This window comes from Panonychus citri, unplaced genomic scaffold (assembly GCF_014898815.1).
Source record: "Panonychus citri isolate SS breed McGregor unplaced genomic scaffold, ASM1489881v1 Contig00130, whole genome shotgun sequence".
NCBI classification, from domain to species: Eukaryota; Metazoa; Arthropoda; class Arachnida; order Trombidiformes; family Tetranychidae; genus Panonychus; species Panonychus citri.
In genome coordinates this window covers 75,805-90,265 of record NW_026515535.1, presented here as the reverse complement: position 1 = coordinate 90,265, position 14,461 = coordinate 75,805, and the positions used below count along the sequence as shown (strand labels likewise).

The 14,461-nt window shown below is 27.3% G+C and overlaps 1 protein-coding gene across 1 annotated transcript in view; it reads left to right on the top strand.

Moving 5' to 3' along the window:
- Positions 1–522: 522 nt before the first annotated feature.
- LOC128390915 (myb-like protein I) overlaps positions 523–14,461 on the top strand; it is a 34,561-nt gene continuing 20,622 nt past the window's right edge. Inside the window, 2 exon segments of the mRNA XM_053350696.1 lie at positions 523–1,153; positions 1,976–2,970. Of these exon segments, the coding sequence (XP_053206671.1) occupies positions 1,096–1,153; positions 1,976–2,970 (1,053 nt within the window). The 5' untranslated portion in view covers positions 523–1,095.

Genomic DNA, 14,461 nt, shown 5'->3' with positions numbered 1-14,461 from the left:
GTAAATTGTTGTTTTCCTTCAACAATCAAAAGTAAATTACCAAAGTGAAAGAATTGAGATAAACATTGTAACAATCAAGAATAAGATAATAATCATGAGGATATTTTCATTGAATTTCTTGAGAGCGAAAAAAAAGAAAAGGATAAAAGATGAAGAGATGATCAACTTGAAGTAGAAAATGATGATCGGCTCATCATCCACCCCATTCTTTATCCTTCTATCTTCCTCTCTCTCTCTCTCTCATCTCATCTTCTCACTGCGGCTCTTCAGTGTATCCAAAAAATATTATCATTCCAAAGGAGGATCCATGTAAATGTTATCATCGAACTTTCAACCAATAGAAATCGGTTATTCTTTTGAAAGTTTCCTCCCACATTTTCGAAATGCAACCAATCAAAAGCTTCCATTTTGAATTAACTTTCATTCCTCTCACTCCCAAATTGTGATGATGATGAAGAGAAAATTTTTATCATCATATTATCATTATATTATTTACATTACTACGGTTCTTGATTGTTGTTGTTACAAATTTTTCCTTCAAAACAGTCAACAATCAATACGATTTTTCAACTAAATCAGTTGATAATCATCATCATCATTTTTACTCCTTTAATTGATTATCTTAATTAATTAACACAACAAAAAAAAATTTTCTCTAATTAATTGATGATCATTATTGATTAGTCATAATTGTGTATTCAAATTTCCTGATAAATTGTTTCTCAATTGATTTGATTAACTTTGGAAACTTTTTTCTCTCTTTTTTTTCAATTATGATTAATTGATTGTTTCCTAATCATCATTGAATCATCATCCTCATCCTCATCCTCATCATCATCACCATCATTATCCTATTGATTAACTAAATTGTGATTATTAATTTTTGGATTACTCTTTGTGATTTAACTAACAAGTTGATTGGACAATTTAATGTCTCTATCAAAGTGATTAAAACTTGATTAACATTTGGATTTAAATTGTTTTGCGTGTTTCTCTTTGTGTGTTAATCAGTTGAGAAGCAAATAAATAAATTGGAAAATTAACTTAATTGTGATCAATTGATATTCATTGTCTAATCACAAACAATCTTAAATCATGTCAGCCACTAATCCATTGAGTATTTGGCCATTTTTAACAGGTTATCCTTTTCAAGGTAAGTTAACAATTAACCGAATAACAATCAAACCAAATCAATCCTCATCCCCTAATTAACAAGCAAACAATTAGACTGGAAAACTTTGCAATTAACTTTGTTCATCCAAATAATTTTGTTACCTTGTCAAAATCAATTGATTGAAAGGTAACAAAATCATCAAAGTCAATGGTTAAAATGAAAACACAACAAAAACAAGAAAAATATTCAAAACTTATAACATATATGAAAATATATCATAGGTGTGTCTTATTATTATTACCTTAGCATCCTCATCATTTTACTTGACTTGAATGTCAAACACTTTAGGGTAGCTCATCATCATCTTCATTATCATTATCATCTTCATCCTCATCCTCATAATTGCAATAGAAATAAAAAATATCAATAAGTTAATCAAGAGCAAGAAACTTCATCATCTACAGTTAGTGAACCAGTGAAGATGAAGAAGAGCCAAAAACAAAATATCTGAACCTAAAAAAAGATCAACAAAAAAAACTACAAAATAGCAACATCATATTCACACCCTGAGGCAATGTCTTTGAAAAGTTACATACATTTACCTTGTTTGTTTGCTACTCACCTTTGAAAATGCAAAAAAAAAGAGAGAGAGACTAACACACTAATGTAATATAATCAATAAATGATAATCTAAATAGATGAAGATGCAAATTGTTATCATCATCATTGATCAGTCTATTAGATGGTTGATCATTTGATTGAGTTGATTTTTGGTGTATTGAGATTGTTTGTTGTTTACAATCAACTAATTGTTGTTTGTTTGTTTGTTTGTTTGTTTTCTTTGACGTTTTCTGTTGTTAGGTTTGAAAGCTTTGGGCTATTCACCAACGGCAGCATCTCAAGCGGCCGCTGCCGCTGCCGCTGCTGCCGCTGGAAATGTGCACCCGCTGTCGCGAGCTGGTTTCCTGAGTGGATGTCGATGTGCTGAGTTTCCAGGAGATTGTGCTTATCATCCAATGTTAATTAAAGATCGGACATCATCATCCTCATCATCATCAGGAAATAACACCAATACCACCTCCAACAGCACCAATAACACCAACAATCCCACCGATAACCGTAACAACACCTCCAACAGCGGCAACACCAATAATAATAATAGTAATCCAAATAATAGTACCAATAGTAGCAATAATAATAGTAATAGTAATAACAGTTCAAATAGTAATAGTGTTAACAATGGTTCTAGTGGGAACAATCAACATCATCACCAACAATCACTTCATCATTCAGTTCATCATCAAATTCACCAGCAGCAATTACATGCAATTAATAGTCGACTTCACGGTTCCAACTCTGGTTCCAATTTGATTTCCAATCATCATCAAAATCAACACCATCATCATCAACAGCAACAACAACAACAACAACAACAACACCATCTTAATCAACAGCATCATCTTAATCATCTTAATCATCATTTATCACCAGTCGGTTTAACCGGAACCATTAACTCTGGACCATTGAATATAATTCAACATCATCTTAACGGTAATTCTGACCTTTCCAATCAGAGTAATCGATCTGTTTCATCAGCTGATTCAGTTCAAATGTCTCGATGCTTGGTTGGTCCTGGTGAAGATGATGATCTTGATAATGATCTTGATGATTCTGATGATGATGGACATGGTGATCATTCACCAGACGGAAGTTCTAAACGACGTCGAACCCGAACCAACTTTAATTCCTGGCAATTGGAACAATTGGAAAAAGCATTTGAAGCCTCACATTATCCCGATGTTTTCATGAGGGAATCACTTGCATCTAAACTTGATCTCGCCGAGGCTCGAGTTCAGGTAAGAGTAAAGAACTTTTTTTTTATTAATTTCTATCTATTCTTTCAATTTGCAATTCGAAAGCAAAAAAAAAACAAGATAATGTTTCCTATTCAATGATAATATCGTTCTGATTACATGATTAACTCAATACTCTGAATAATTTTCAATGGTTGAAACTTTTTCCAACCAACAAATGATTAGTTATTAACCTCGAACGATAATATTTTCATTACATGTATCATGTTAATCAAATTTAAATTGGTAATTGATGATGAGAGGATTAATAGAGAGAGAAGATGATAATGAAGATGAGTGAGAAAAGGGAGGTTATCTTATTTCTCTCTCTCTCTCCTTAATCATCTCAAATCATTATCACTATTATCAACTAATCATCTTAGGAATCAAGATGAAAAAAGTTATTCGTTTGACATTAGATCGATGATCTTAATTGTGATCATTTAACTTGCCAGAATAATGATTGATGATTACCATCATCATCATCATCATCATCATCAACAATTTAACAATATCCCCTTAGTGTAATTTAAAAAAAAACTTTGATTGTTGTTGATAATCAAAGTTAATTGTATCTCTGATTGTTTCTAACTTTTTTTTTCTCGTTGTGATTATATTTAATTCAATTGTAAAAATCATTGATTCTCATTGATTTAAGGTGATTTAACAATCAGCATGATGATCAACTGACATGAATATATGTTAATTGTGATTCAATTGATTGATTGTTTGTTAAAAATGATGGGAATCATAATTGTGATTAGTAAATCATCATGATCGTTAATACAATTAACATCTTAATCTTTTGAAAATTTTATTATTGTTATGAAACCTTTTTTTTTTGATTGATTAACCAAATAGCAATTGTATTAATTAGTCTAAGTTAATTAACTATCATGATTAGTTACAATTATCATATGATAATTATCTATTGTATTATTATTATTATTTGATTTGACAAGACAATTTAATTTTAATTGTTGATCATTAAATGATTTAGCTAATGAAATGATATGAGATTTGAAATGATGATGAAAGTAAATCAAATTGTGATTGATGATTATAATAAATGAATTAACTGGCTTGACATTAATTGTATGATCAAAAACGGAAACATGGTTAATTCATTGTTAATCAACAATGAAATAACAATTAGCAATTAACCTGAACAATTAACAAGTTACAATAAACAACAACAGTAATAATAATTAGTTTGCAATAACAAAAAAAAATGGAAACTTTTTTCAAGGTAAATTAATCAATTCAGTTAAATATCAAATACATTTAATCAACAATCAAATTTATAATAGTTTAATTTAATAATAATGATCAATTATTAATGGTTAAATCAACTAATCAACTAACTCAGTTAACTGTAAACTAAATTGTAACTAATAAATCACAATGTGCAATCACAATTTAACAAGCAAACCTAAATTGTAAATGGTTTTTAATTTGCTTTTTTTTTAATTGTTGAAGATTTTATTTAATATTTCCTCTTTTACAATTCATTGCTGACAGCAATTAACAGCCAACAATTTATAATCAACAATTATGATAATCATTAAATTATTCATCATCATCATACATTTATGGCTCAATGATTAACAGACAAACCAAAACTAAATTACAATTAAATTAAATTGTTACTTTTTAACTTGCATCTTTGTATTAATAATAATATTCAAAGGTTAATTCATTTAATTCAATTGAATTAACTTTTTGCTTCTGTTAATTGGTGTAACAATTAACTAACAGAGTTTACAATTCTGATACCTGGTGATATTATAATAGCAACAATTAAATTAATATTTTATTATATTGATAATAATCATTAACCATAGACAATTTAATTTGGTTGTAACAGAAAACAACAAATTATTATTATTTAATTTTCTGATTCAAATGAATTACAATTAACCCGAGACAAGAAACAATCATCTAATCAAATCTAAATGGACAATCAATTGATCAATTGTAAAGTAATTTAAACAATTTCAACAATTAACAATCGGGTAACAATTTGATTATTAATTATTATCAATACAATCAAATGATTTATATTGATAATATCATTTAATTTCCCCATAAATGTCAGACAAGTTAAATTGTTGCTGTTAAATTAGTTAATTGTTGCTGTAATTATAATAATGGTATTGATTTGATTAGTTAATTATGTAAAGAAAAGTAAATTAAATTAAAAAAGTTTTCTCATTTTGTTTTGTTTTTTTTTCTGGTTTCAAGGTTGATTTTGATTTAATAGTTAACCAGAAATAACTAATTAGTTGTTAATTGCTAATTATTAAATTTAATTTGGTGTTGACAATGTTGTTAACCATTTTCATTTTAAATTGTCATGTTGTTGGGCTAATCATAATGATGATTATAATTAGTTAAATTTGATAATTGGTTTTCTGATTGTAATCAAATTTAATGAGATGATTCATTTTTTTTTATTTGATTAACATTAACTAAGACAAACATCAACTTAAATTATTATCATTTAGCCGGAGGGCAAATTTATTATAAAGTCGCTGATCTTGTTAATTGTTAATAACAATTTACCTTGATAATGTTTAACTGCTTTATTGATTGTTTCAAGTTAATTGTTGATTCTTGAATTTTCATTAACTGGTTTGCCCAATTTTTTTTTGTTGATAATTAATTTAAATTTAATTGTCTTGCAGGAAAATCAATTGAGATTTAACTTGAACAATTATAAGATTGATTCAACAACCAAATCATCATCAATAATCAACTTAATTGTTAGCAAATACTCACCTTTGTACATGATTAATTAGTAGCAATTAACTTTTCAATAACAATGATGAATTGAAAGTACGGATTAAGATTAAGAAATTAACAAAAATCGTTTGCATTGATTTAGAATCACAATTGAAATATTTTCTCTCTTCTACAAAGTCAATTAATTATCTACAATTAAATGAAAAATTCAATAAGATGATGTTGTTGATGACAACTAATCAACAGAATAACAATTTAGACAAAACAATTAGTAGTAAACTCGTTGTATTATTATCACCATTGTTTTCCAATGTCCATGCAAAGGAATTGAACATTTGATGAGAAAAGAAAAAAAGAAAGAGAAAAAGAAAGTGAATGATGATGAGGATGAAGATAAAGATGAGAAATAGCTTGCGGGTGAGTTAAAGATGATAATGTCTGGAACCATTTTGCTAACAATTTAAACTAAATTGCTGATAATTGCTGCTTGTCAATATATTAATATACCAAAAGCAACAACAGAAACAACAACAACAACAATTTAAGTTTCAACAATCAAGCCACAATTAGCTTGTTACCAAGAATTGAATAAAAAAATTAGTAATATTTATATCCAATTATTAATGATAAACAATCAACAATGTGAAACCATGAAGAAAACAAAAACCTAACTAAATTAACTAACAACAATTAATTTTATATTAACCGTGAAGTTGTGTGTATATAATATAATATACATAGACAAATAATATATACTAATTTAAACGGAAATGATTAACTTATATATATAATACAAAATGATAGTTGGTAACAATTATCATCAACAATTAAACGTTTGTTAAATCCCTTTACCTTTAGGTAAATAATCATATAAACAATCAATTGATTATCCTTAATCATCATCAAAAGTTAAATTATCAACACGCAACTTAAATATAGTTGATAATATAGTTTGTTGATATTGTAATTGGTTTATAAACAATCAGTTTCATCGGGGACAATTAAACATGCGTATAAGGAAAAATGTTAATTGTTAAATTATACAATTAACCAGATAACCAGATTAACTGATCAGCTCAAGATGAAAATTAAACCAGAAAAGTTAACCAGTTAACCAGAAAACAAAAGAGTCACATTAACTTAAAGGTAGAAATCAATTGATTTTGTTTTCTGTCCGTTAACTTTTCCTGTTGTCATCTAATTGATGATGATGATGATGATGATGATAATTGTAATCATCATCTATTATTATTTTTAATTGAATTAATGACTTTCCTAACCTCACCCTTGGTGTGTCCAGTGTATTATTTTAAACTGACCATTAGCCTTTTGGTCAATCATTTATCATCAATCTCACCAGCACATTAATAGTATTAGATTCATTCAAGTGAATGAAGTTGAAACGGATAAATTGAATGAAGAAAAAAAAAATCTTCTAGACTCTTGACATGCTCACTTTTTTTATCATCCTCATCATCATTGGATAATAATGATGATTAGGAAGATAGAGAGAGAGAGAGATGATTTGTTTCTCTTCTTAATCTTCATCATCATCATCGTTATTATCATTGTTGTCCATTTAATAGCATCAATAAGATTAGAGATAAAGATTAATATTGTTATTCATCATTTTCCAATGGGCGTTTAGATTCATCCTCATCCTTTTTATCATCCTTATCATCCTCCCACTCATCATCATCATCAGTTACAGGTATGATGATGTAAATAATAGTTATCAATAGGAACAAAATTTTTTCTTAATCACCTTTAATCTGTCAATCAATATTGATTTACCTTATGATTATCATCTCATTTTATTCAATCATCAATTGAAACCAATATTTTACTCGTAAATTGTAACAATTTAGCTTAAATTGTTATCAACACATGATTATCATTGATACTCACTGTTGATCACAATTAGACAATGACAATTATTGTATATAGTAGATGATGATGGTTATTATTATCACTCTTACCCAGTAATCAGCTGATTGTTTAGATGATGATGATGATGATGATGATGATTAGTTTTGAAATTAATTTTCTAAACTTTTTTTTCCCCAATACAATCAGTTAATTCAGTTATATATCCTAGAGGTAATTTAATAATAATTGGTAACATAAATTTCATATTATTGATTAATTAAGCTAATGATGATTCCGATGATGATTTAAAATGATAACAATGATAATCATTTTAAATGATTATGATGAGTGATTAAGTTAATGATAATTGGTTAACTTTTTGTTTCTCTTTCCTTGATTTAACCTTGTTTAAGAGTTAATTTAACAATCAGATTAATGATTAACGATTCAAATGATTATCAATATTAATAACCACAACTAACAATTAGTAAATTGTTTATTAATATTTTCAAATTACGTTAAATTAAAAGTTTTACTTGATTGTTATCATTTTGATTTGGTTTAATCAACAATTAGTTGTGTTTTTTTTCAAGGTAATTAACATGGTTAAAGATTTAATCATAATTTTGTGTGTTCAGTTTAAGTACAATTAAGTTTAATTGATTGTGTATTGATTTAGGGACAAAATTTTTTTTTTTGCTAAATTGTTAAATCAGTTGATTTAATTGTCTCCAGGCAATTTAATTGTTTGCTTCAACAATCATCATCATCATCATAGTAATAATAATGATTAAGCTTTAATTGTCATGATATATATCAAAATGATTTAACTGAATCAAATTTAAATTTTATGATTGTTAATCAATATATTAAATTAAGTTGAATATTGTAATTACAATTTAAAAAATCATAATGATTAGACCAGAAAATAAAAACTGGGATTGGTAAGATGATTTAAACAATCAACTAATCAATACATTAATTGTTGTTGATTTTTAATGATAATAAACAAATGATTAAGAGTAAATCTTTTTGATTAAATTAATTGTTCATTCAAATTATTCAAAACAATAATAGTAAGTACAATTTAAATTGTAATTGACAATTAGATGCAACATTTTGATTATTATATCAAGATAATCAGTTAATTGTGTTGAAAATTTTGAACAAAAAAAACTAAAGTTTTGAGATTTATTAATAAATGATATTGAGAATCGTTTTTTAATGTTGATGAAATAATTTAGCCTCAGGGTGATTATGAAATCAGCCGTTGAATTAAATTAAGCTTCTTCATCTTCATCTCTTTCTATCATCATCATCATAATTATCATCCAAAGGTAAAAGTAAACAAGATGATGCGTGAGGAGATTGAAAAAAGCAAACAAAGAAACGCAAACATCAAGAATGGGAATCGATAGGGATGATTATTGGCTCTTTGTTTTAGTCTAATTGTTAACAATTAACCGAGAATCAATTAATCATTTTAACTCTTTACTCGAGTATTGATAATGTTGCCCAATCGTTTTCCACACAATTAGAAAGCTCAATCTGATTTTCCAATAGAAAATGAATTTAAGGTGAAAAATATTTTTTCTCCATCATCATGGTTACCTTGATATTCACTTTATGAAAACAACAGGTAAAAGAAACTGAAACAATGGGTGTTTAAGGAAGAGAAGATGATGATGATGAGGATGATAATGGTGATAATGGGGGAGAAGAGGGAGAGATGTAATTATTTCTTCAGGGGATTTTAAGGAGATGATGAGATGAAATGATTACCTGGTGATCGTAATTATGATCAATTGGAAATGCGAACTACATCCATAGATCATTATTTTCTCCTTTTTTTCTCATTCTTTATCATCACGAGAGAGGCACAAGGATGATGATGATGAAGATAATTAATCTAAGGGATCGTCCAATTACAATTCCAGACTTACCTATAGTCTTTAATTGTAGTTTATTTCTGAATAGATGATCAGTAGCTTTTCAACAGCTAGTTTATTATACTGTTTATATCATCGTCATGATTTAACTTAATTATCATCATCATTTAGGTTATTAAATTTTGGAGAAAAAAAAAGTTTTTTTTTCTTTAGAACAAAAAGTTTTTCTTTTTCTTTTTTTCTCCAACTCGACAGTTCGATCCAATCGATTTCCTTTGCTCACTCTATCGATATATCGATAATATTGAATTTCTAGGTAATTAGATTGATATGATTTTGCAATTTAACAATTAGAAATGTTTTCTAACTTAATCATGATGATGATGATTTTTGAAGATTTGATTACCTGAGATATGATGAAAGGAGAAAGGTAAAAATGATGAAATCTGATAGTTTTCTAGTCTTGACAGTTTCTGTTTTATTTCAATCCAATTGATTGAGATGTAATTTGTAAAGATGATGAGGATAAGGATGAGGATGAGGATGAGGATGATGAGGAAGAGGAAGATGTAAAGTGGCAGGGGAAAATGGGATGATAACTCTTAGTGATGAGGGTGAAAAGTAGACAAGGATAAAGATGATGAGTGAGGAAAAGTAAATTAATAGAAAATTAAATCTGAGACTTTGAGAGAAAATTGAAAATGAAATTAACGATTTACAATTAACTAATCAGTGGAAATTTTAATTTGATCATCACACTCATATACTGGTACATATTCACCTCGTAGTGAATTAGTAAGTTAATTAAATCATCACCAGTTAAACAGTAATTGAAAATTGCTCAAGTTAATTAGAAAAGTGAAAAAAAAATGGTAAAGGTAAATTGAGATCAGATTTTTGTTTTTAATTAAAAGAGTTAATCAAATTGTATTATTATTATTATACCTGAGCTAATCAAATTACCACTCATCATACACAATTAAGGGTTAACAATTAACTAGCGTAATGATTAAGGTTTTGGTTGGAGTTGTGGCTTTTATCATTTAATTTGATTGAAAATTGGAAATTTGGAAACAATTAGAAATTATTTGATTTGAGTTAATTTGGTTTAACCAAATCAGTTGGAATTAATTGTGAAAACAACAAATTTAATCAATCGGATTTAAAGGCCAACAGGAAGTTGATCAACTAACCTAATCAAAAGTTTTAAATTAACAACAATCAAGGTAACAATTACAAGTTACTCATGTTGAGGTAAATGAAAAGTTAATTTGATTTAACTTTTTTTTTGATCAATTTTGTTTTCAGGTCAAATTTAAAGGTGAGGGAGGATGAGGAAGACAAGGATGAGGAAGATAAAGATGAGGATGAAGATGAGGATGAAGATGAGGATGAGGATGATGATGAGGCCTCATGGTGGTGAAAATTGATTGAAGATGAATTAAATTAAATCATTAACCACCCTGGATACTTGACACCTTATTTCAATGGTGAAGTTATTCAAGACTCAGCATGAAAATTAAATCCAAAAATCAATGTTAGTTAATTGTAACAATCAATTTTGATGCAGACAATTTAACAGAAAAACAAAAACAAAATTAACACAACAAGCTAGAAGTTCATTGATAATCAAGCCAACTAATTGCTTATCATGATTAACATTAATCAATGAAGATAATGTTTTAAACTAAATCAAATTGAATGACAGAGAGACTGAGAGAGAGATGATTAAAAATTGAATCAACAATTAACAATTTAATGTGTGTAGGTGTTGGTGGAAGTCAATTGAATCAAGTATTAGAGTATATATAAAATTGTTAACTCAATTTCTAATTAATTTTAATTGAAATATGAATCAAATGATTAAATGAACAATCAGCAATTAATTGTTTCCATTATTATCAATAGGATAACCTTGATTGTATCAAGCATTTTTATATTTTTCAATAATTTACCTTTAAAATGAAAAATAATAATGAATTTAAGTTTATCCTTTGAAGGGGAAATCATATTTTCTCAGTTGATTATTAAATTTAATCATCAACTTGATTAACCAATTGTGCCTGTGGGTGTTAGATACTCGTACTGATTACCTACACACCGTTTACACCCTAATTGTGTGTCTCTACCTGGATAGAGGATTAACCATAGAGAGAGAGAGAGAGAGAGAGAGAGAGAGAGAGAGAGATATTATTATTTAGTTGCTGAAAACACGCAATGAGAAATCAACTAATCACAATTTAAATTGTAATCCAAATTTTGGCATTTTCTTCTTGATTGTTAATCATTATGGTTTTATGATTAGTGCGTGTGTTTGATTATATACAAAGAGTAGGATTTAGCAATTTCCTAGTTAATCTTCATTATCAAAGTGGGTGGATTAAGGATTAACAAGATGATCTTCCGCCCCTCTGATCATCTTCATCACATGTCAATTAGTTGATTAATCAGCTGCTCTGGTATCAACTATAAGATTGATTTGATTAATTTACTTTATTGTTGTTGTTGTTGTTGTTGATTAATAATCTCATCAATTTTGATTAGTAAGATTATTAAATTATTATGAGGATTAAGATTGAAAATATAAGGTAAGTAAATAATGATTGAGTTTCTATTTTTTAAGCGGCTACAATGATAATCTAATAAGTAATTAGTGATTAATCAATAGACAATTAAACAATTTGTTCAATATGAACAATTGATTGTTGAGATAATAACCATCATCTTTTACAATTAACTAACAATCAAAGAACCAGATTGATTGTTTGATAGATTTTCGGATGAAACAAAAAAAAAAGAAAAATTTCGAAAAAAAAAGTTTTCAATTGAAAGTGAAGGTTTTTTTTCTCGAGATTAATTATGATCGATTGATTATTATTAAGATTAATTTAGTTCTGCCAACAATTTAACCAATTGTTAACTCTTATTTATAATCAACAACAAGCAATTTGACGGTTAACTAACAACAATCAACAATCAATTGGATAATCAACCAATGTCAAAGAAGAAAAATTTTTTTCTTATGTCCAAGGTAACAACTTACCTTGAACTTTAACCTCTTTGCTTGTTGATCATCATCTTAAATTGGGTGGATAATACAACAATTGACAAGGGAAACAATTAACTAACACTGTTGGTGTTTTTTTCCTTGCCCACTGATTGTAACAATTTAACAGAGAGAGATGTAATTGTAATTGCAACTAATCAAAAGTTAACACAAATCTTCATGGTTAACTTTGTGTTCATCTTAATCATTTGCAATATTGCAATTATTTTGCAATCAACTAATTCCTACTGATTGTGATTTGTTAAATATACACAATTTAACTTTAGCTATGGATGATTAACTTGTTAATTGTGATTTACGGTTTTGACAGTTAACAGAAAAAAATTAAAATAATTTAATAAAAAAATAACATTTTTTATTACTTTTCCTTGAATTTGCTTGATTCAAATTGCTTGTGGTAACAATTTAACCAGAAAACAAACAATTAAGGTAAATAAAGTTAATTGAATTATAAACATCTTAGCTGAATGATTAGTAAGATGAACCCATCAATGTAAATAGCGAAGTTAATTGCTGGAATTGGAATTGTTAATAGTTAATTGTTATTCTTTGTATTTGATTCGTAACAGATTATTATTTCGTTCATTTAATCAAAACTTGATTGTTCATCGATTATTAAGTTGACTGATTAACCATTTTTTGGACAATCAATTGATTACTAGTAGTTAACGATTCAACTTTTCTTCCCCTTCATTCAAGTCTAATTACAATTAACTCTCTCTGATTTACTTTTGATTATTGATTTATAGTGAATTAGGAAATTTAGTTAGAGATTCAAGGGTAATGATGGTAATAAATTATTGATTAATTTTTATTTAATTGACACGAGAAAACAATTCATATGTACAATTAAATATCACAACAGTTTAATAATCAACTTAAAGTTTACCTTTGAAAGTAAATAAAAAATTATCATTGACTATTTTTCCGTGAGCATTTATTTAGCCTTTAGCTAAGCCCTTGGAAGATTATTCATCATCACCATCTTCTTCTTCATCTTCATCTCCATCTCCATCTCCATCCTCATCATTATCATCATATTAATCGTCTTATTTTCAGTGTAACAATTAACAAATTTGATTAAAATTCTTAGAAAACAAGTTTTCCCATGTAAACCTTGAACTCTTTTTTCACTTATCCAACTTTTCTAATGATTAAATTTAATTCTAATTGCTAAATATAGTTAACAAGATGTAAAGTTAATTAAAGAGAGAGAGAGAGAGAGAGAGCAGTTTAATCTTCCTGTTTAACTTTTACGATTGTTTTGATTGTTGTAATAATAATCACATTATTTAATTGTGTCGCTTGTAATCAGATATACACTTTTCTAATTGTAATTGTAATTTTATGTAACAACTGAATTAAATAGTTACATTAAGATTCAATTAAGGTTAAAACATTAAACCGTGTACTAAATATGTACTACGAGTTGTCAACAATTAGCTAATTGTTGTTGTGTATTTGCACAATTCATTGAATAAAAGTGAAATTACAACAACAATTAACAATTATAGTGAAATTTGTGTGTAACTTTTTTGGTGAAAGTAAAAAGTTTGACTGTAATTTGATGTTTGCTGAATGAATCTCAACAAAAGTGATACTAATTAAAGATAATTGTAAATTCATTTACACACATAGAAAAGGATTGTAACAAGTTAATGATTAGTTAAATTAGATAGTTAATTAATGAGTGAAAAAAATGTGTATGTTGTCAATTGCGTGAGTTGTATTACACAGATACAATAATGAGTCTGTTGTGAAAATAAAATTATAAAAAAAAGGTTGTTATTGCTTCGGGTTATAAGTGATTTTCAGTTACATCTTTTCAACAGGTAAGATGATGATGGTAATGAAGATAATTATGATGATAATAGAGGGAAAATAAAGTAACTAGAAAAGAAAGAGGAAGATACCAAAAAGAGAA